The sequence below is a fragment of the Pelophylax lessonae genome, assembly GCF_965119305.1.
Source record: "Pelophylax lessonae genome assembly, chromosome: 10".
NCBI lineage: Eukaryota > Metazoa > Chordata > Amphibia > Anura > Ranidae > Pelophylax > Pelophylax lessonae.
Window position 1 is genome coordinate 239,547,999 of NC_138777.1, and position 20,149 is coordinate 239,568,147.

The 20,149-nt window shown below is 47.5% G+C and overlaps 1 protein-coding gene across 1 annotated transcript in view; it reads left to right on the top strand.

Annotated features, from left to right (window-relative positions):
- Positions 1-16,060, top strand: part of DBNDD1 (dysbindin domain containing 1) — a 38,677-nt gene extending 22,617 nt beyond the window's left edge. Inside the window, exons 3-4 of the mRNA XM_082269756.1 lie at positions 3,171-3,314; positions 14,810-16,060. Coding sequence (XP_082125882.1) covers positions 3,171-3,314; positions 14,810-14,967 — 302 coding nt within the window. The 3' untranslated portion in view covers positions 14,968-16,060. The remainder of the gene's footprint in view (positions 1-3,170; positions 3,315-14,809) is intronic.
- The last annotated feature ends 4,089 nt before the right edge of the window (positions 16,061-20,149 follow it).

The window sequence follows — 20,149 nt, forward strand, 5'->3', positions numbered from 1 at the left end:
CGGCTCACATTGCTGTAATCTGATTTTTATCCAACTTTCATTGCTATTATGTAGGTACACTTTGAAGTGGTTTGCATATTCTATGGGACCAAAATTGCACTGGAATCGCGCCAAAGTAGTATAGGAACCTTTTCCAAAATCATGCTGTGTTGAGTTGCATTGATGTGAATGGGCACCATTGAAAACAATGTGATTTCCATTGTCTAGTGATTCTGTGCGACTCAAGTTTAATGTGAAATCGCACTAGTGTGACACAGACATGCAAAACCTATAAAAGCTCATCAAGCTGGAATTTACGTAAAGCCCAACTACAATTTTCTTTCTAAATTCTCCTATTTTTACATTTAAAAAGTCCAAAACAGTACTCACCCTCTACTGTTGGACCACCCTTTGCAGCTATAGCAGCTTCAACTCTTCTGGGAGTTGAGCAGGCCAGCCAAGTTCCTCCACCCCAAACTCGCTCATCCATGTCTTTATGGACCTTGCTTTGTGCATTGGTCCAAATCATTTGGTGGAGGGGGGATTATGGTGTGGGGGTGTTTTTCAGGGGTTGGGGTTGGGATTGGCCCCTTAGTTCCAGTGAAGGGAACTCTTAAGGTGTCAGCATACCAAGACATTTTGGACAATTTCATGCTCCCAACTTTGTGTGAAGAATTTGGGGACGGCGCCTTCCTGTTCCAACATGACTGTGCACCAATGCACAAAGCAAGGTCCATAAAGACATGGATGAGCGAGTTTGGGGTGGAGGAACTTGATTGGCCTAAACAACTCCCAGAAGAGTTGAAGCTGTTATAGCTGCAAAGCGCGGGCCGACTCAATATTGAACCCTACGAACTAAGACTGGGATGCCAAGTAAAGGCAGGCGTCCCAATACTAGTGTGTATTTTCCTGCACACAGTTTGCTTCCTATACCAAGTAAAGCCCATACAAAAAGATTCTTATGGGTGGGATTTTTGAGGTACAACATCTCAGTAGATGATAAAAGATGAACAACATTTTTTTTATATAGTTACAATTCATCTGATAAAACAGGACGGTTCCATGGGTAGATACTCCCATCTGTCACAAATCCATACATACGAGGGGAGACCAATACGTTCTTACCCTCACCAAGATCCAGATGTGCTAGGGATCTGAAATTCAGTCCACTGATTCTTCCTTCTCTACCTATCCACCTCTTATGGGTACACACTTCTCACATCTGTGGAACAGACCTTCAATACCATCTGTGTAGAAGTATGCAGATTTGGAGGAAAACCAGCTATCAGCTTCAGTAACGATCGCCTCGTCATTGTGGAAACGTCTTCCTTCAGATTTGGAAACAGGAAGAAGATGGCAGGTCAGGTGAGTAAGGTGGATGGGGCAGAGATTCATAGCCACAATCGTCAACAAAAGTGACCGTTTCTGCAGTTCATTTTCCTATAAACCGGCAACATTTCAGATCCCAGGCACATGGAGATCATGGTGAGGGTAAGAACTAATTTCCCTCCCCTCGTATTATAATACACCCTATTACATATAGACCCTCCATTCCACTCTCTGTATTCTTATTGGTAGACGATTCTGTAACTCGATGCGTTTCATGGATGATACTCCGCTTCTTCAGGAGTAGACAATGGGAAAATAGAGAGTATAATTCCTCTGGAGCCCTTCCAGGGTGATGGTTTGTATGCAGCTGGAACATTCCAAGGGGGAACCCCACAACATAGGGCAAGGTTATAACCCACCAGGAGAGCATGGATCGCCCCAATGACATCATAAGTGAATATACTCCTTTAACAGCTTATCTATTATTAATATAAGCTTATCCTGAACGAGGAAACAGACCACCACATCCAACACTTATCCCTCTATATCAGGGGTACACAAACTTTCTAAACAAAGGGCCAGTTTATTGTCCTTCAGACATTAGGGGGGCTGGACTGTGGTCCCCCAGGAGTAGAAAACGCTCCTCATTCTATGGGAGTAAACATTGCCTCTGACTTGGTGGTCAGTGGGAAAAAATAGGAAATAGTGCCCCACTGTTGGTGTCATTGGGAGGAATAGTGCCCCGTCGTTGGTTTTATTGCGAGGAATAGTGCCCCGTCATTGGTGTCAGTGGAAGGAATAATGCCCCGTCATTGGTGTCATTTGGAAAAATAGTGTCCCATCATTGGTGTAATGGGGAGGAATAGTGCCGAATCGTTCGTGTCATTGGAAGGAATAGTGCCCCATCAAAGGTGTCAGTGGGGAAAATAGTGCCCCATCATTGGTGTCGTGGGGAGAATAGTGCCCCATCATTGGTGTCAGTGGGGAGAATAGCGCCCCATCATTGGTGTCAGTGGGAGAAATAGTGTCCCATCATTGGTGTCAGTGGGAGGAATAGTGCCCCATCATTGGTGTCAGTGGGTGGAATAATGACCCATCATTGGTGTCAGTGGGGAGAATAGCGCCCCATCATTGGTGTCAGTGGGAGAAATAGTGTCCCATCATTGGTGTCAGTGGGAGGAATAGTGCCCCATCATTGGTGTCAGTGGGAGGAATAGTGCCCCATCATTGGTGTCAGTGGGAGGAATATTGCCCCATCGTTGGTGTCAGTGGGGAGAATAGTGTCCCGAGGGCCAGATAAAGGCAAGCAGAGGGCCAGAATAGGCCCTTGGGCCACAGTTTGGAGACCAGTGCTCTATATTAAACCAGCCAGTCAGTCGGAATCCCAAGAAGTCTTTCACATCTCTATTTCATCCTTGGTTTCACCCAGGAGGCCAAGTGAAGCCCATGTGGTGCAACATATTCTTGCAGCAAACCTGTGGCCACCACAGCCATAGGCAACAGTCACCTGCTGCCCGCATGATAATGAAGTCCCCCCTGTTACCTTTCTGTAAAGCACCTGACTTACCATCCAGACACTCTAATGGAGGAAAATGCAATCGGATGAGTTCCTGGCTTCTTGGTGGCCTGCAGCTTCCGGTTCTTCTCACCTTCTCAAACAAAAAGGCAAAAAATGATTTCAAAAAGAGAAAAATGTGTAATTTATGTGTGCAAATGAAACCAGCGGGGAGCGTCTGTGCGGTGTGGGGTGATGCTGCTGTAATGAGAGTTACATTAATGTTAGTTGGACATATAAGGGATATTTACTATTCTCTGTGTATGGATGGGGTGGAGTGACGGCTCCTTTTTTGGCACCTTTGCAGAGCCTCTGAGCAGCGTCTCCTCTCTTGAAGTGCACTTTGATCTCCTGGACCTGACAGAACTCACAGATATGTCAGATCAGGAACTGGCCGAAGTCTTCGCCGACTCTGATGATGAAAATCCGCACAACGAGCCACCGCCACCAGGTATGACCTCCATCCAAACTATTGTCTGAAGCCAGAGAAGTAAGCTAGACATAGAAGGGGCCACCTACCACGCATGCCTGACTTCTTTCCAATAATATAATCTACTTACTGTACTCACAAAATACAGGGCCTTGAAAAAGTATTCACACCCCCTGAAATTCCCCACATTCTCTCATGTTACACCCAGAAAGGTAAATGTAATTTATTGGGATTTTATGTGATAGACAGACACAAAGTGGCCATAATTGTGAAGTGGAAGGAAAATGATAAATGATACAAATAAATCTGTGAAAAGTGTGGCTGCATTTGTATTCACCCCCCGGAGTCAATACTTTGTAGATCCGCCTTTCCCTGCAATTACAGCTGGGAGTCTTTTTGGGGATGTCTCTACCAGCTTTGCACATCTAGAGAGGACATTTCTGCCCATTCTTCTTTGCAGAATATCTCAAGCTCTGTCAGATTGGATGGAGAGGGTCTGTGAACAGCAATTTTCAAGTCTTGCCACAGATTCTCAATGTGATTTAGGTCTGGACTGTGACTGGGCCATTCTAACACATGAAACCATTCCAATGTAGCTCTGGCTGGATGTTTCGGGTCGTTGTCCCGCTGGAAGGTGAACCTCCGCCCCAATCTCAAGTCTTTTCTTCTAAGATTGTCCTGTATTTGGCTCATAGTTACATAGTTACATAGTTACATAGTTAGTGAGGCTGAAAAAAGACACAAGTCCATCCAGTTCAACCTATGTGTGTGTGTTTGCTTTTAACCGTACATTGTATACCCCTGTATGTTGTGGTCTTTAAGGTGTCCATCCAATAGTTTTTTGAAACTATCAATGCTCCCCGCTGATACGACTGCTTGCGGAAGAGAATTCCACATCCTTACCGCTCTTACAGTGAAGAACCCCTTACGCACTTTAAGGTTAAACCGCCTTTCCACCCATCTTCCCAATAAAATACATTTATGTTTTTGGTTGTAACATGATAAATTGTGGAAAATTTTAAGGGGTGTGAATACTTTTTCATGGCACTGTATATAAAATCTGAGGCAGATTTAATAAAGGAGTTGAGAATTTTCACTCACTTAGTTCTAGCTGTGCTCGCTTTGTACACCCAATCATGTGCAGATGGTATTAAAAAAAAAATTAATTTGCTGTTCATATGATTTTTCTGAATGAGATGAATCTTCACTTAATTTAATGAATAAAGATTTTTAACAGCTTTAAGAAATCTGCCCCCAATGCGTGCTTAGCTCTTACCTTGATTTTCACCATTCTGCCCCCTTGGAATAACGTCTCACTTCAGGGGTACTGAAAAGCAATAAGAATAAAGCAAATCTGGTCTCCCATGTTATAGAAAGTCTTTTAATACAGTTTTGTAGCTCTTTTAGCAATGTAATACTCTGGTGCCCAACCTGTGGCCTTAGGTCTTCATGCGGATCTTTGGCACTTTTTGTGCAGCCCATGGGGCCCTTGCCGACACCAATCTGTGTTTCCCTATTGCCCTGTCAAGGCAGTCATTTCCAGCAGTCTCATGTAATATGTCTGCAGTCACCGACCATCTTCTGTATCATGTCTGCAGTCACCGACCATCTCCTGTATCATGTCTGCAGTCTCTGACCATCTCCTGTGTATCATGTCTGCAGTCTCTGACCATCTTCTCTATCATGTCTGCAGTCTCTGACCATCTCCTGTATCATGTCTGCAGTCTCTGACCATCTCCTGTATCATGTCTGCAGTCTCTGACCATCTCCTGTATCATGTCTGCAGTCTCTGACCATCTCCTGTATCATGTCTGCAGTCTCTGACCATCTTCTCTATCATGTCTGCAGTCTCTGACCATCTCCTGTATCATGTCTGCAGTCTCTGACCATCTCCTGTATCATGTCTGCAGTCTCTGACCATCTCTTGTATCATGTCTGCAGTCTTTGACCATCTCCTGTATCATGTCTGCAGTCTCTGACCATCTCTTGTATCATGTCTGCAGTCTCTGACCATCTCTTGTATCATGTCTGCAGTCTCTGACCATCTCCTGTATCATGTCTGCAGTCTCTGACCATTTTCTGTATCCTGTCTGCAGTCTCTGACCATCTTCTGTATCATGTCTGCAGTCTCTGACCATCTCCTGTATAGTGTCTGCAGTCTCGGACCGTCTCCGGTATCATGTCTGCAGTCTCTGACCATCTCTTGTATCATGTGTGCAGTCACAGACCATCTTCTGTATCATGTCTGCAGTCTCTGACCATCTTCTGTATCATGTCTGCAGTCTCTGACCATCTCCTGTATCCTGTCTGCAGTCTCTGACCATCTTCTGTATCATGTCTGCAGTCTCTGACCAACTCTTTTATCATGTCTGCAGTCTCCGACCATCTCTTGTATCATGTCTGCAGTCTCCGACCATCTCTTGTATCATGTCTGCAGTCTCTAACCATCTCTTGTATCATGTCTGCAGTCTCTGACCATCTCTTGTATCATGTCTGCAGTCTCTGACCATCTCCTGTATCATGTCTGCAGTCTCTGACCATCTCTTGTATCATGTCTGCAGTCTCTGACCATCTCCTGTATCATGTCTGCAGTCTTTGACCATCTCCTGTATCATGTCTGCAGTCTCTGACCATCTCTTGTATCATGTCTGCAGTCTCTGACCATCTCTTGTATCATGTCTGCAGTCTCTGACCATCTCCTGTATCATGTCTGCAGTCTCTGACCATCTTCTGTATCCTGTCTGCAGTCTCTGACCATCTTCTGTATCATGTCTGCAGTCTCTGACCATCTCCTGTATAGTGTCTGCAGTCTCGGACCATCTCCGGTATCATGTCTGCAGTCTCTGACCATCTCTTGTATCATGTGTGCAGTCACAGACCATCTTCTGTATCATGTCTGCAGTCTCTGACCATCTTCTGTATCATGTCTGCAGTCTCTGACCATCTTCTGTATCCTGTCTGCAGTCTCTGACCATCTTCTGTATCATGTCTGCAGTCTCTGACCATCTTCTGTATCATGTCTGCAGTCTCTGACCAACTCTTGTATCATGTCTGCAGTCTCCGACCATCTCTTGTATCATGTCTGCAGTCTCCGACCATCTCTTGTATCATGTCTGCAGTCTCTGACCATCTCTTGTATCATGTCTGCAGTCTCTGACCATCTCTTGTATCATGTCTGCAGTCTCTGATCATCTCTTGTATCATGTCTGCAGTCTCTGACCATCTCTTGTATCATGTCCTCGGTCTTTGACCATCTCCTGTATCATGTCTGCAGTCTCTGACCATCTCCTGTATCATGTCTGCAGTGTCTGACCATCTCTTGTATCATGTCTGCAGTCCCTGACCATCTCTTGTATCATGTCTGCAGTCTCTGACCATCTCTTGTATCATGTCTGCAGTCACAGACCATCTTCTGTATCATGTCTGCAGTCTCTGACCATCTTCTGTATCATGTCTGCAGTCTCTGACCATCTCCTGTATAGTGTCTGCAGTCTCGGACCATCTCCGGTATCATGTCTGCAGTCTCTGACCATCTCTTGTATCATGTGTGCAGTCACAGACCATCTTCTGTATCATGTCTGCAGTCTCTGACCATCTTCTGTATCATGTCTGCAGTCTCTGACCATCTTCTGTATCCTGTCTGCAGTATCTGACCATCTTCTGTATCATGTCTGCAGTCTCTGACCATCTTCTGTATCATGTCTGCAGTCTCTGACCAACTCTTGTATCATGTCTGCAGTCTCCGACCATCTCTTGTATCATGTCTGCAGTCTCTAACCATCTCTTGTATCATGTCTGCAGTCTCTGACCATCTCTTGTATCATGTCTGCAGTCTCTGACCATCTCTTGTATCATGTCTGCAGTCTCTGATCATCTCTTGTATCATGTCTGCAGTCTCTGACCATCTCTTGTATCATGTCCTCGGTCTTTGACCATCTCCTGTATCATGTCTGCAGTCTCTGACCATCTCCTGTATCATGTCTGCAGTGTCTGACCATCTCTTGTATCATGTCTGCAGTCCCTGACCATCTCTTGTATCATGTCTGCAGTCTCTGACCATCTCTTGTATCATGTCTGCAGTCACAGACCATCTTCTGTATCATGTCTGCAGTCTCTGACCATCTTCTGTATCATGTCTGCAGTCTCTGACCATCTCCTGTATAGTGTCTGCAGTCTCGGACCGTCTCCGGTATCATGTCTGCAGTCTCTGACCATCTCTTGTATCATGTGTGCAGTCACAGACCATCTTCTGTATCATGTCTGCAGTCTCTGACCATCTTCTGTATCATGTCTGCAGTCTCTGACCATCTCCTGTATCCTGTCTGCAGTCTCTGACCATCTTCTGTATCATGTCTGCAGTCTCTGACCAACTCTTTTATCATGTCTGCAGTCTCCGACCATCTCTTGTATCATGTCTGCAGTCTCCGACCATCTCTTGTATCATGTCTGCAGTCTCTAACCATCTCTTGTATCATGTCTGCAGTCTCTGACCATCTCTTGTATCATGTCTGCAGTCTCTGACCATCTCTTGTATCATGTCTGCAGTCTCTGATCATCTCTTGTATCATGTCTGCAGTCTCTGACCATCTCTTGTATCATGTCCTCGGTCTTTGACCATCTCCTGTATCATGTCTGCAGTCTCTGACCATCTCCTGTATCATGTCTGCAGTGTCTGACCATCTCTTGTATCATGTCTGCAGTCCCTGACCATCTCTTGTATCATGTCTGCAGTCTCTGACCATCTCTTGTATCATGTCTGCAGTCACAGACCATCTTCTGTATCATGTCTGCAGTCTCTGACCATCTTCTGTATCATGTCTGCAGTCTCTGACCATCTCCTGTATCATGTCTGCAGTGTCTGACCATCTCTTGTATCATGTCTGCAGTCTCTGACCATCTCTTGTATCATGTCTGCAGTCTCTGACCATCTCTTGTATCATGTCCTCGGTCTTTGACCATCTCCTGTATCATGTCTGCAGTCTCTGACCATCTCCTGTATCATGTCTGCAGTCTCTGACCATCTCTCTTGTATCATGTCTGCAGTCTCTGACCATCTCTTGTATCATGTCTGCAGTCTCTGACCATCTCTTGTATCATGTCTGCAGTGTCTGACCATCTCTTGTATCATGTCTGCAGTCTCTGACCATCTCTTGTATCATGTCTGCAGTCTCTGACCATCTCCTGTATCATGTCTGCAGTCTCTGACCATCTCTTATATCATGTCTGCAGTCTTTGACCATCTCCTGTATCATGTCATTAGTTTTTTACAATGTCTGTTTGTGTGTGTGCTGTCTCTGACATTGAATATTCACAGGATTTTCTGTGTGGCCCTTTGGTGACATCAAAGGTCGCACTTGAGGCCTCCATATCATGAAAGTTGCCCACCACTGATGTAATAAATGTTGAAGGTTCAATGATAAAATGATGGTGTTCCATTTCAGCAGAACAGGTTAGAAACATGGAAGCTTCATGGCTGATTGGTACTTGAAAGTGCAACTGTCAGGGTTGCCATATTTATCCTTTCTCTACAATCTTGTCAAGAAGAGAGGCAGCGCCATCTAAGAGTAGCAGTATAAGACTTTAATAGCCATAATAAGTAAACAATTCACAAGATGATGGTTTGTAAGCGCTGGTCAAAAGAATAGGGGTTCCTGCTGTGTACGATTGGATGGTTGGCGATCCTAGTCAGGGAGGCTGGATATAGCCTACGGCTGTGAGGGTGGATAGCAACACTTCCTGGAGCTGATCCGAGTATCCTGGGGGGGAGCCGACGTCCCGGGTGTCACAAACGATAGGCGTGGCATGCGTTCGGAGCATGTGTGCTCCTTCATTTATTCACACTATGTCCTGCTGCCAAGGACCAGCATGCAGGCGTCTGTTTGCGTATGCTTTGGGGAAGAGTGTGGCGGTACAGGTCTTGTATTTCTGCTTTCTTCTACATCAATAGAACACAGCATCGGGCGGATCAGAAGTAGAGGGCAAGGTGCAGACTATAGTCCATGCATCACCGAAGAAGGTACAATATAGGATGACAGCCTCTCTTTGAGGGTAAAAGCCAAGTCTGCCCCAAGCTAAGGAAATACAATGTTACGATGGGGCATTTCCCTTACTCTTCTGTCCGCCAGAAGACTGATCGCGCCTCCCTCAAAAATAGGTCCTAAGTTGGGACTACTTCATCAAGAAGTATAATATAGCCGCTTCAAATTCCTTAGGAGTGAAGGGTAAATGTAGGAGTAGGTTTGAGGTAGAGGGCTGCATTGGGTTTGGGCTCTCGCGGGACCCAACGCAAATCTCACGGGAGCGGGCGGTTTTACCTCTGCTGGGGGTGGGAGACCCGCGGGGAACGGTGCGATTTGGTGTACTGTATTTTCCGGCGTATAAGATGACTTTTTATAATAAAAAAGATACCCTTGGCGTCTTATACGCCAGGTACTGTAGCTTCAGCTAGTTACAGAACGTCCTTATTAAATATTTTAGCCCACTGGATGTGTATACAGTTCCATCGACAACTTACAGAACGTCCCTGTGCTGTAATACTCTATATACCGTGCTGAGCCAATCACGGCAAGCGGTGTATTCTATTAATGCATACAAAGACTGCTCGGATTGGCTGAGGCGGGCTTATACAACCTTTGCCAATCCGAGCAGGCTTTGTATGCATTAATAGAATACACTGCTTGCCATGATTGGCTCAGCACGGTATATAGAGTATTACAGCACAGGGACGTTATGTAAGTAGCTGAAGCTTCTGTATACACATCCAGCGGGCTAAACTATTAATAATAGAGAAGTTCTGTATGTAGCAGAAGCTACGGTACATATTAGAGCACATCCAGAGGGCTAAAATATTTAATAGGGACGTGATGGAGTTGCGATAAATGTACAAAAGTGTACAAACATTGCGGATCCGGGCGGGAGTGGACACAAACATTGCGGGTGCGGGCGGGAGTGGACACAAACATTGCGGGTGCGGACGGGAGTGGACACAGACATTGCAGGTGCGGGCGGTAGTGGACACAAACATTGCGGGTGTGGGCGGGAGTGGACACAAACATTGCGGGTGCGGGTGGGAGTGGACACAGACATTGCGGGTGCGGGCGGGAGTGGACACAGACATTGCGGGTGTGGGCGGGAGTGGACACAGACATTGCGGGTGTGGGCGGGAGTGGACACAGACATTGCGGGTGCGGGCGGGAGTGGACACAGACATTGCGGGTGTGGGCGGGAGTGGACACAGACATTGCGGGTGCGGACGGGAGTGGACACAAACATTGCGGATCCGGGCAGGAGTGGACACAAACATTGCAGGTGCGGGCGGGAGTGGACACAAACATTGCGGGTGCGGGCGGGAGTGGACACAGACATTGCGGGTGCGGGAGGGAGTGGACACAGACATTGCGGGTGCGGGCGGGAGTGGACACAGACATTGTGGGTGCGGGCGGGAGTGGACACAGACATTGCGGGTGCGGACGGGAGTGGACACAGACATTGCAGGTGCGGGCGGGAGTGGACACAGACATTGCGGGTGCGGACGGGAGTGGACACAAACATTGCGGATCCGGGCGGGAGTGGACACAAACATTGCGGGTGCGGACGGGAGTGGACACAGACATTGCGGGTGTGGACGGGAGTGGACACAAACATTGCAGGTGCGGGCGGGAGTGGACACAAACATTGCGGGTGCGGACGGGAGTGGACACAAACATTGCGGATCCGGGCGGGAGTGGACACAAACATTGCGGGTGCGGACGGGAGTGGACACAAACATTGCGGGTGCGGACGGGAGTGGACACAAACATTGCGGATCCGGGCGGGAGTGGACACAAACATTGCGGGTGCGGACGGGAGTGGACACAAACATTGCGGATCCGGGCGGGAGTGGACACAAACATTGCGGGTGCGGGCGGGAGTGGACACAAACATTGCGGGTGCGGGCGGGAGTGGACACAGACATTGCGGGTGCGGGCGGGAGTGGACACAGACATTGCAGGTGCGGGCGGGAGTGGACACAAACATTGCGGGTGCGGGCGGGAGTGGACACAGACATTGCGGGTGTGGGCGGGAGTGGACACAGACATTGCGGGTGCGGGCGGGAGTGGACACAGACATTGCGGGTGCGGGCGGGAGTGGACACAGACATTGCGGGTGCGGGCGGGAGTGGACACAGACATTGCGGGTGCGGGCGGGAGTGGACACAGACATTGCGGGTGCGGGCGGGAGTGGACACAGACATTGCGGGTGCGGGCGGGAGTGGACACAGACATTGCGGGTGCGGGCGGGAGTGGACACAGACATTGCGGGTGCGGGCGGGAGTGGACACAGACATTGCGGGTGCGGGCGGGAGTGGATACAGACATTGCGGGTGCGAATGGTCCTGGTCATACACGGGTACACAGCGGGTGCGGGTTTAATAAAAGTCCCGCGCAGGGCTCTAGTTTGAGGCTCTTGGGTGGTGTTGGTCTCTTCATCCCTCCAGAGGGTGTTTGTGTCTTATTCATGCTGGTTGGATAGATATGGGAAGAGGTCATCTATACAGAACTTTCTGATGATGGGTTCGGCCCTCCATGTGCACTTCTGGATGAAGATGGAAAAAGGATCAAACAAACCAAAGTCAGCGTGTTATACAAAACTGAAAGTGCAATCTGGTTGGCATCTAGAGGTTACATTTAATGTCATTCAAACATGGGACTTCATGTATTATCCTTCCAATACGATTATGACAACCGATTTTATAACTTGGAGAACAACCGAGGTCCTCTTTGATATATATTTGTTCCTAGTTAAAATAGAAAAAAAATAAGATGTTGGTATATACTGTATTATAAATAATGTATATAGATATATACACACTATATTACCAAAAGTATTGGGACGCCGGCCTTTACACACACATGAACTTTCATGGCATCCCAGTCTTAGTCCGTAGGGTTCAATATTGAGTTGGCTCCGCCCTTTGCAGCTATAACAGCTTCAACTCTTTTGGGATGGCCGTCCACAAGGTTTAGGAGTGTCTATGGGAATGTTTCACCATTCTTCCAGAAGAGCATTTGTGAGGTCAGGCACTGAGGATGGATGAGAAGGCCTGGCTCGCAGTCTCTGCTCTAATTCATCCCAAAGGTGTTCTATGGGGTTGAGGTCAGGACTCAGTGCAGGCCAGTCATGTTCCCCCACCCCAAATTCGCTCATCCATGTCTTTATGGATCTTGCTAAATTTAATCCATGGTTTCTCATGCAGGGTTCCATGGATCCCTAGGGTTCCTCCAGAGGTTGCTAGGGGTTCCCTAAGCAATGAGCAATTTCTGCCTCACAGATGAGTTCTTAATGACAACATTTATCTTTTTAGCTATCTGTAAGGGGGGGAGGTAATTCTTCCCAAGGATCACAAGTGTACGGAGCATTTCTCCCACTGACCATCACACTAATGTATCATGGGTTATAGATAGTCATTTTTAGCAGGGGTTTCCTGAGACTAGAAAGTTATTTCAAGGGTTCCTCTGGGTTGAAAAGTTTGAGAAAGGCTGATATATATATATACACAGGGCTTTTTTTCAGCGGGATCGCGGGGGAACGCAGTTCCGTCACCTCCAGTCTGAATGTATGCAAAGGCAAAGGGGTGCTGGGGTCAGTGGGGTGAGCTGAATGGCCTATTGATGCTGGCTGCTGGGGGATCTATTGCTGCTGGGGTGAATCTATTGTTGCTGGACGACATTTTGTTGTGGGGGGGGGGGGGGGCTATTGTTGCAGTGGAGAATTTATTGTTGCTTGGGGTAACTATTGCTGCTGGGGGGGCTATTGTTGTTGGGGGGGTCTATTGTTGCAGGGGAGGATTTATTGTTGCTGGGGGGCTATTGTTGCTGTTTGCTGGGGACCTAATTTACAGTTTTTTCTATTGTTGCTGGGGGGATCTATTGTTGGGGGGGTCTATTGTTGCAGGGGAAGATTTATTGTTGCTGGGGGATCTATTGTTGCTGGGGGATCTATTGTTGGGGGGTCTATTGTTGCTGATTCCAGGGGATCTATTTTACTGCTTTTTTAGTTATCATTGACAAATTCTATACAAATTACCTAGAACCACAAAATGATACTTGGTTCTGTATTCTCTAAAAGGTGGGGTACTGGGAGGTGGGTAGAGGGTGGAACCAAAGGACAGCACTTGGAGGTGGGTAGGGGGTGGAGACAAGGGGTGACTCAGAAGAGGGGAGTACCTGCACCTATTCTCTGAGAAAAAAAGCCCTGTGTGTATATATATATATATATATATATACATATATATATATATTACACCTCTTCTATACAGCTATTCAGGATGACTACCTCACTGCTCAAGCACAGCAGAATCCAGTGTGGCAGATCCATGGAAAGAACAAGCAATGGGATACAAGAATTAGAGGGTTTAATGGCTACTTTATTTTTTCTATTTTAATCATGAGGATTACCTTCCTGTCCTGATGCTGGAGAGGAGGAAGACCTGGAGACAGCCCTGTACAGTTACACAACATGACATAATCAGACAGAAGTGTAGCTTGGAGATACGTCCTTCTATAGCTTTAGTGTGATGGTATAAATAAATCCCAAATAGCCAAAAGCCCCCCCCCCCCTTTTTTGCCATCCAAAATGTATTTAGGCAGGAAAAGCCATATATTGTGTTGGAGTAAAGGAGTAGAGGATGGACCATGGCTTGCAGGTGACTCGGCATCTATCCCAAGGCTAATGAACCTTCAATAAAACAATCCCAGTGCGAGGCGAGAGCGTGCTCTGAATACATGAAGGATCAGCTCAGCTCTCCATCTCTTCCCATGACCTTCTTAGTCAATAAAGGACAGCACTAAGTTGTAGGCATCCTGGATACATTTCTGTATTTAAAGCGGAGTCCCGGCCACAAAATCGACATAGTGGATTTTGGGCCATCCGCTTGCTATAGCTCACCTGAAAAAGAAATGGGTAGTTAGGATTTTTTTTTTTTTTTACTTACCTTGTAATTGCAGAAAAAAAAATACTCACCTGTCTTCCACTTCCTCCCTCGGCCGCACGGCCTGCGCCGTCACTTCCACTTTGCAATGATTCCTGGGAGCTGAACGTCATCGCTCTCAGGAATCAATGCGCCTGCACCGGCCCCGACGTCAGTTCCAGTGCAGGCGCATCATACAGCTTCTTGGCATGCCCAGAAGCTGTGCAGGGATGACGCTGCAGACCCGGAAGTGACGGCGGGGCCGGCGCAGTGCATCGTGGGACCGAAGAGGACGGAAGAGGACGCGGAAGAGGATCGCGCTGGCTTCAACTGCCCACACCTGAGATGGCAACGCTGGAGAAGAAATTTAGTAAGTATTTCTCCTAAAAGGTAAGTGCGAACCGGGACAGATCAGAGGCTAGCCATTGTGGAATGCACTAGCCCTGACTGTCCCGGGGGTATGTTCATTGAAATTTTTTTTTTGTGGCCGGAACTCCGCTTTAAACTTACACGTTAGGATTTTGTGTCTATGTAAATCCCCTCTCTGATACCCTCTCTTCATTTTCAGGTCTACAGTTACCCCCCCTGCCCCGTGCTGGGTATCTACGCTCTCCATCCTGGACCCGATCGCGAGCAGAGAGGGAGAAGAAGCATCTCAGTGACTCAGAACTGCAAGGAGGCCTGCTGGACACGTACCTTGCTGTAGAGAGATCCAAAGAGAATTAAAACAAAAAAAAAGCCTTTACCCCCCCCCCCCCCAACTCAGACTGGTCCCTGCTGCCCTCTTGTCATCCATATCAGGGAATGGACCACAGAAAGTGCCAAGACCATAGCTCTCAGAACTGCATTATCACAGAGAACACCTTGATGCTGCCCTCATGGTAGAACCTTGCTGGGCAATAAGACTGCATAGAGGAGAGAACCGGGGTCCAGGGTCCTACTTCTGATACCTTGATGGAGCACAAGAGTAGATGAGCTGCAAGTATCAGTGAGATATATGGGAGAAGTGAAGAATCAGTAACTGCAATAGTATAGATGACAATTACCAGCTGTGTAATCAGTTCAATATCCAAGCATCAGAGAACCACAGTACAACACAACCAATGAACTGCCCTTCAACACCATTCCCTTCCCTATGATCCATTTGGTGCTCAGAGATTGAGGAACACTCAAAGTTGACGTAACAAGAAGATTAGACTTAGTACTTAAAGTGCTTTGATTGGGTCTACACCAGCACAATGCTGATTGGTGAGAAGGTAAGGAAGCCAGCACATCCATGATGGACCTTCTATGAGATCTGCCACAACCCCACCCCCTCTCCCAAGGGACACAGCGAGAAGGGCACACTTCAAGATGGTAGTTTGCAGCTTTTGGGACTAATTCCAGTTTACCTAAACGTCTTTCATAAGCACAGAGTTCCCCCCGCAGCCTTAAGTAGACCTCATCTACCACACCTCTATATACCTTTAATGCCCCCCCCCCCCACCCCGTTGGGTCAAAGACTTGCCTCAGAACATTTGTGGATCATGTTGGTGGTCAGATGCCGTACACAAGCAATTTGTCAATTAGTCCTCACGTCATGTCGAAGAAGCCGCATTCCAATGTGTATTCCAAAGTTCAGGTGACCACTTTTGTTTTGTTACTTTGGTGACACTTTTGCACTTTAAAAAATCACATGAAGTGGCTGCACCCCACAGCAAAGAGATCGGAAGCCCCCCAATGAGGGGGAGGTTCATGGCACTTAAGGGGTTTGTTGTTGATGGTTTCGGATGGTTCTGTTGCTTGCAACATGTTGCATTAAATTCTTTCTGAACCACAAGACTTCGTACATCTGTTTCTGATTCCTGTAATATTCATCTCTAAAATCTTTATTTATAAGTTAGCACCTTTATGATCTTTGCCGCTCATGAGTTCCACCCGTAACCCTGCTGCTGTTCCCAGTTCAGAATGGGGACTGATGGGATTTATATGTAAAAGAAGAAGACAGAGCGCCTCTAAGTGCAGCATTTATTAAAGCTTAAAACCACAAAATAGTAACAACTCACTAGATAGAGGTATGGTAAGGCTTGTAAGCTCCAGGGGTTTGTCTAGAGATGGAAGTAGTCCCAGGGGTCCTGGAGGATGGAGCACCTATGCCCGATCGGAGAGACGGGTGGACGCTGTGCAGAGGATCCTCGGTCTTCCGGGTGAGGGTGAATGCCAAGGACCACGCTGGAACGCAGCGTCACCGGTGACGTCATGCAGCGTGCGCTGCGTTCCAGCGTGGTCCTTGGCGTTCACCCTCACCCGGAACCCGGAAGACAGAGGATCCTCTGCACAGCGTCCACCCGTCTATCCGACCGGAATAGGTGCTCCATCCTCCAAGACCCCTGGGACTACTTCCATCTCTAGACACACCACCGGAGCTTACAAGCCTTACCATACCTCTATCTAGTGAGTTGTTACTATTTTGTGGTTTTAAGCTTTAATAAATGCTGCACTTAGAGGCGCTCTGTCTTCTTCTTTTACATGTATCCACAGCATCGGCTTCACTGTGTTCTCGGAGCTAGCCCTTAAAGCAGCATTCACCATCATATATTGACATATTGATTTCATCCGTTGGACTTTTTCATTGGACTTTTTATGGACCTTTTATTGTTCCATTATTGCCAGTTATTAGTCCTATATTTGTCCCTTCCCCCATCACCCTTTTTATGCCATGCATTTATTATAGTTACAGCTACCATCCCATCTAGCCTATACCAGAGCGCTTGCTTTCTTTCCTTTTTTGATGGGATTTATAGGCCACCTACATGCATAGCAAAAAGTAAGATTGTTAGACCCTGTTCACACTGGGGCGACCTGTGAAGTCGCGGTGCGCAGCTCGCACCGCGACCTCGGAGCGGCCGGCACGGACTTCATATCATTGAAGTCAATGCAGGTCGCCCCAAAGAAGCTCCGGACCCTTTTTCTAAGTCGGAGCGACTTGTGTCGCTCCTATTAGAACGGGTCCACAGCTACTCTATGGCAGGCGACCTGTGAGGTGACCAGGTCGCCTGACAGGTCGCCCCAGTGTGAACGGGGTCTTAAAGCACCACTTCAGGTTATGTCTTTAAACCTGAACACCAGACACAAAAACATTTAAATATACAGTAAAACCTTGGATTCATTCTGGAAACATCCTTGTAATACAAAGCACTCGTATATCAAAGTGAAATTCCCCATGAGAAATAATAGAAACTCCGTCAGATGATTCCTTCCACAACCATTTATTCATAAATCCTTCAGTTTATAGTCCATAGAAAAAGATTCCAGCAATGCGATTGGTTGTGTAACCATAAAATGTCCATCCACAAGGGGATGAGGAGCAAAATCCAGCAGAAGCTCCAGAGTATAAAAGAGAAGAGGAGCGCCTCTAAGTGTAGCAATATGGTTACATTTAACTCGCATGGTTGATGATTAAATGAGGCACATCTAAGTATGCCGGCATCCGGGGTAAAGCTGTCCACATAGACCGTCCTCCTCACCGCCGACTCTCACCGCTGTCAGTCTACCGTCATGACCGGGAAGACTTCCCTGCAGGAGAGCGATCTGAAAGCGAGGCTTGAAGCGCTCGTGGAGCGCAGTGTGGAAGGGAGGACGTTGATGGCGGTGAGGAGGACGGTCTATGTGGACAGCTTTACCCCGGATGCCGGCATACTTAGATGGGCCTCTTTTATCATCAACCATGTGAGTTGCTAAATGTTGAACCTTCATTAGATGTAACAATATTTCTACACTTCCGATTGGACGGGCTCACTGTGCAGAGACCTGTCAGATATCCGCTCTCCTCTATGGGGAGATCCAATGAAAACAGACAGCCTGTCTGTTTTCATGCGATCCGACCCACTGATGGATGGTGAACGCATCACCATACGTCTGTTTTTAGCGGAACGTGTCGGATCGGATCTCCACAAGGAGAGAGAGCGGAGCGGTGGGAGGGGCCAAGCAGGCTCTATCCATTACAGGAGGGGGTGGAGACAAGACCAGTTCCCCTGCACAAGGCGAGAGAGCGGAGCGGTGGGAGGGGCCCAGCAGGCTCCACCCACTACAGGAGGGGCGGAGACAAGGCAACACAGGCAACACAAGTTCCCCTGCACAAGGAAAGAAAGCAGAGCTGTGGGAGGGGCAAAGCAGGCTCCATCCACTACAGAAAACTATAGGAGGGGTGGAGACAAGACCAGTCAACCTACAAAAAGGAGAGAGAGTGGAGCTGTGGGAGGGGCCAAGCAGGCTCTACCCATTACAGGAGGGGGTGGAGACAAGACCAGTTCCCCTGCACAAGGAGAGGGAGCGGTGGGAGGGGCCCAGCAGGCTCCACCCACTATAGGAGGGGCGGAGACAAGACAAGTCCCCCTGCACAAGGAAGGAAAGCAAAACTGTGGGAGGGGCAAAGCAGGCTCCATCCACTACAGAAAACTATAGGAGGGGTGGAGACAAGACCAGTCAACCTGCAAAAAGGAGAGAGAGTGGAGCTGTGGGAGGGGCCCAGGAGGGGGTGGAGACAAAACCAGTCATCCTGCACGAGGAGAGAGCAGAGCTGTGGGAGGGGCCCAGTAGGCTCCACCCACTACAGAAGAGGGCGGAAACAAGACCAGTCCCCCTGCACAGGGTGAGAGGGCAGCAGTGAGCAGTCTTTATTACGGGAAGTCTCACACTGGATGACTGCACAGATCTGGAAGGAATACACAAACCCCCCCCCGAGAAGAACACACATGCCTCATGTGATTAGATCATTTTTGCCCATCCTGGAGTTTAGCTTTAAAAAGAAAAAAAAAATACCGCCCCCCCCCCCCCTCCCAGTAATCCCCTCCCGCCATTGGATGTCCTAGCACTGGGTGTATCCGCCTTGAAATTTGTGAATCCTATTGAAGTCTATGGAGTTAATAGGAAAACTCATGTCAGACACCCGGGAAGGTGGCACTGCCATGGCGCCGGTGCCTGCGCCACAAAATGTAGACAAAATTCACCGAGGGCGGAGTCATGTTCATGGAAAAAACTGAAATCTTCAAATCCCAGTTCTGAGGGGTGCCTAAAGCTGGACTTTGTATTCTGGAACCGGCGTACAGCCATAAACACAAAACTCAAAATCACCGATTCCCAATCATTAGATGTGGTGGCTGCATTGCTTTTCTCTTTTGGCTTATTTTTCCCTCTTTTTTCCCTTTTCACCTGGTGATCTGACCAGTAACACACCTCCTGTATTAGAGCGCCCCCACTCTGGATGAAGGAGCACAGGGGGCACCTTTGGACGGCAGCATTGTCAATCTAGAGGGAGGGGGTTGTTAGATGGACTTGCAGATTTAGATACACTAACAAACTGAAGCCAAACTCCGCCTCACAGTTTATAATCAGTTACAGAAAACAGTTTTCTTCCTTATGGGATAAAGATTTTACATCAATAAAAGCTGATTCTTGCAAGCACCCTTGTCAGTGGTAAATGGTTTGTCTCATCCATGTAACAGCAAGATAGCTTGTTCTTTAAAAAAAAAAATGATTTGCTGGCTGAATGACCAGGAAATAAATAGAAGAAAGAAAACCTAAAAAAAGAAAATGAATGCAGACGTCACATCTAAGAATTAATAAATTACAATATAATAAATGTTTGCTTTTGGGTTTATTACCGCTTTAAGGAACCCTCTTGGTCACATGACTGGCGGAATATTTCTGGCTGCAGAATTACAATCAGCGGCTCCTCAATCCAATTCTATTGGATCGTTATCAGTTAGAAAATACTTCCCCTCCCCCCCCTCCCCCGCAAAGGCTGGACTGGAAGAAGCTTCAAAATGCTGGAATTTTGAGATTATAAAAATGCTGACATTGCTGATGGATCTTCTTCTTCCTCCTCCACGAATCGCGGCAAAACTCCGGAAACTGCCCACCATCCGAA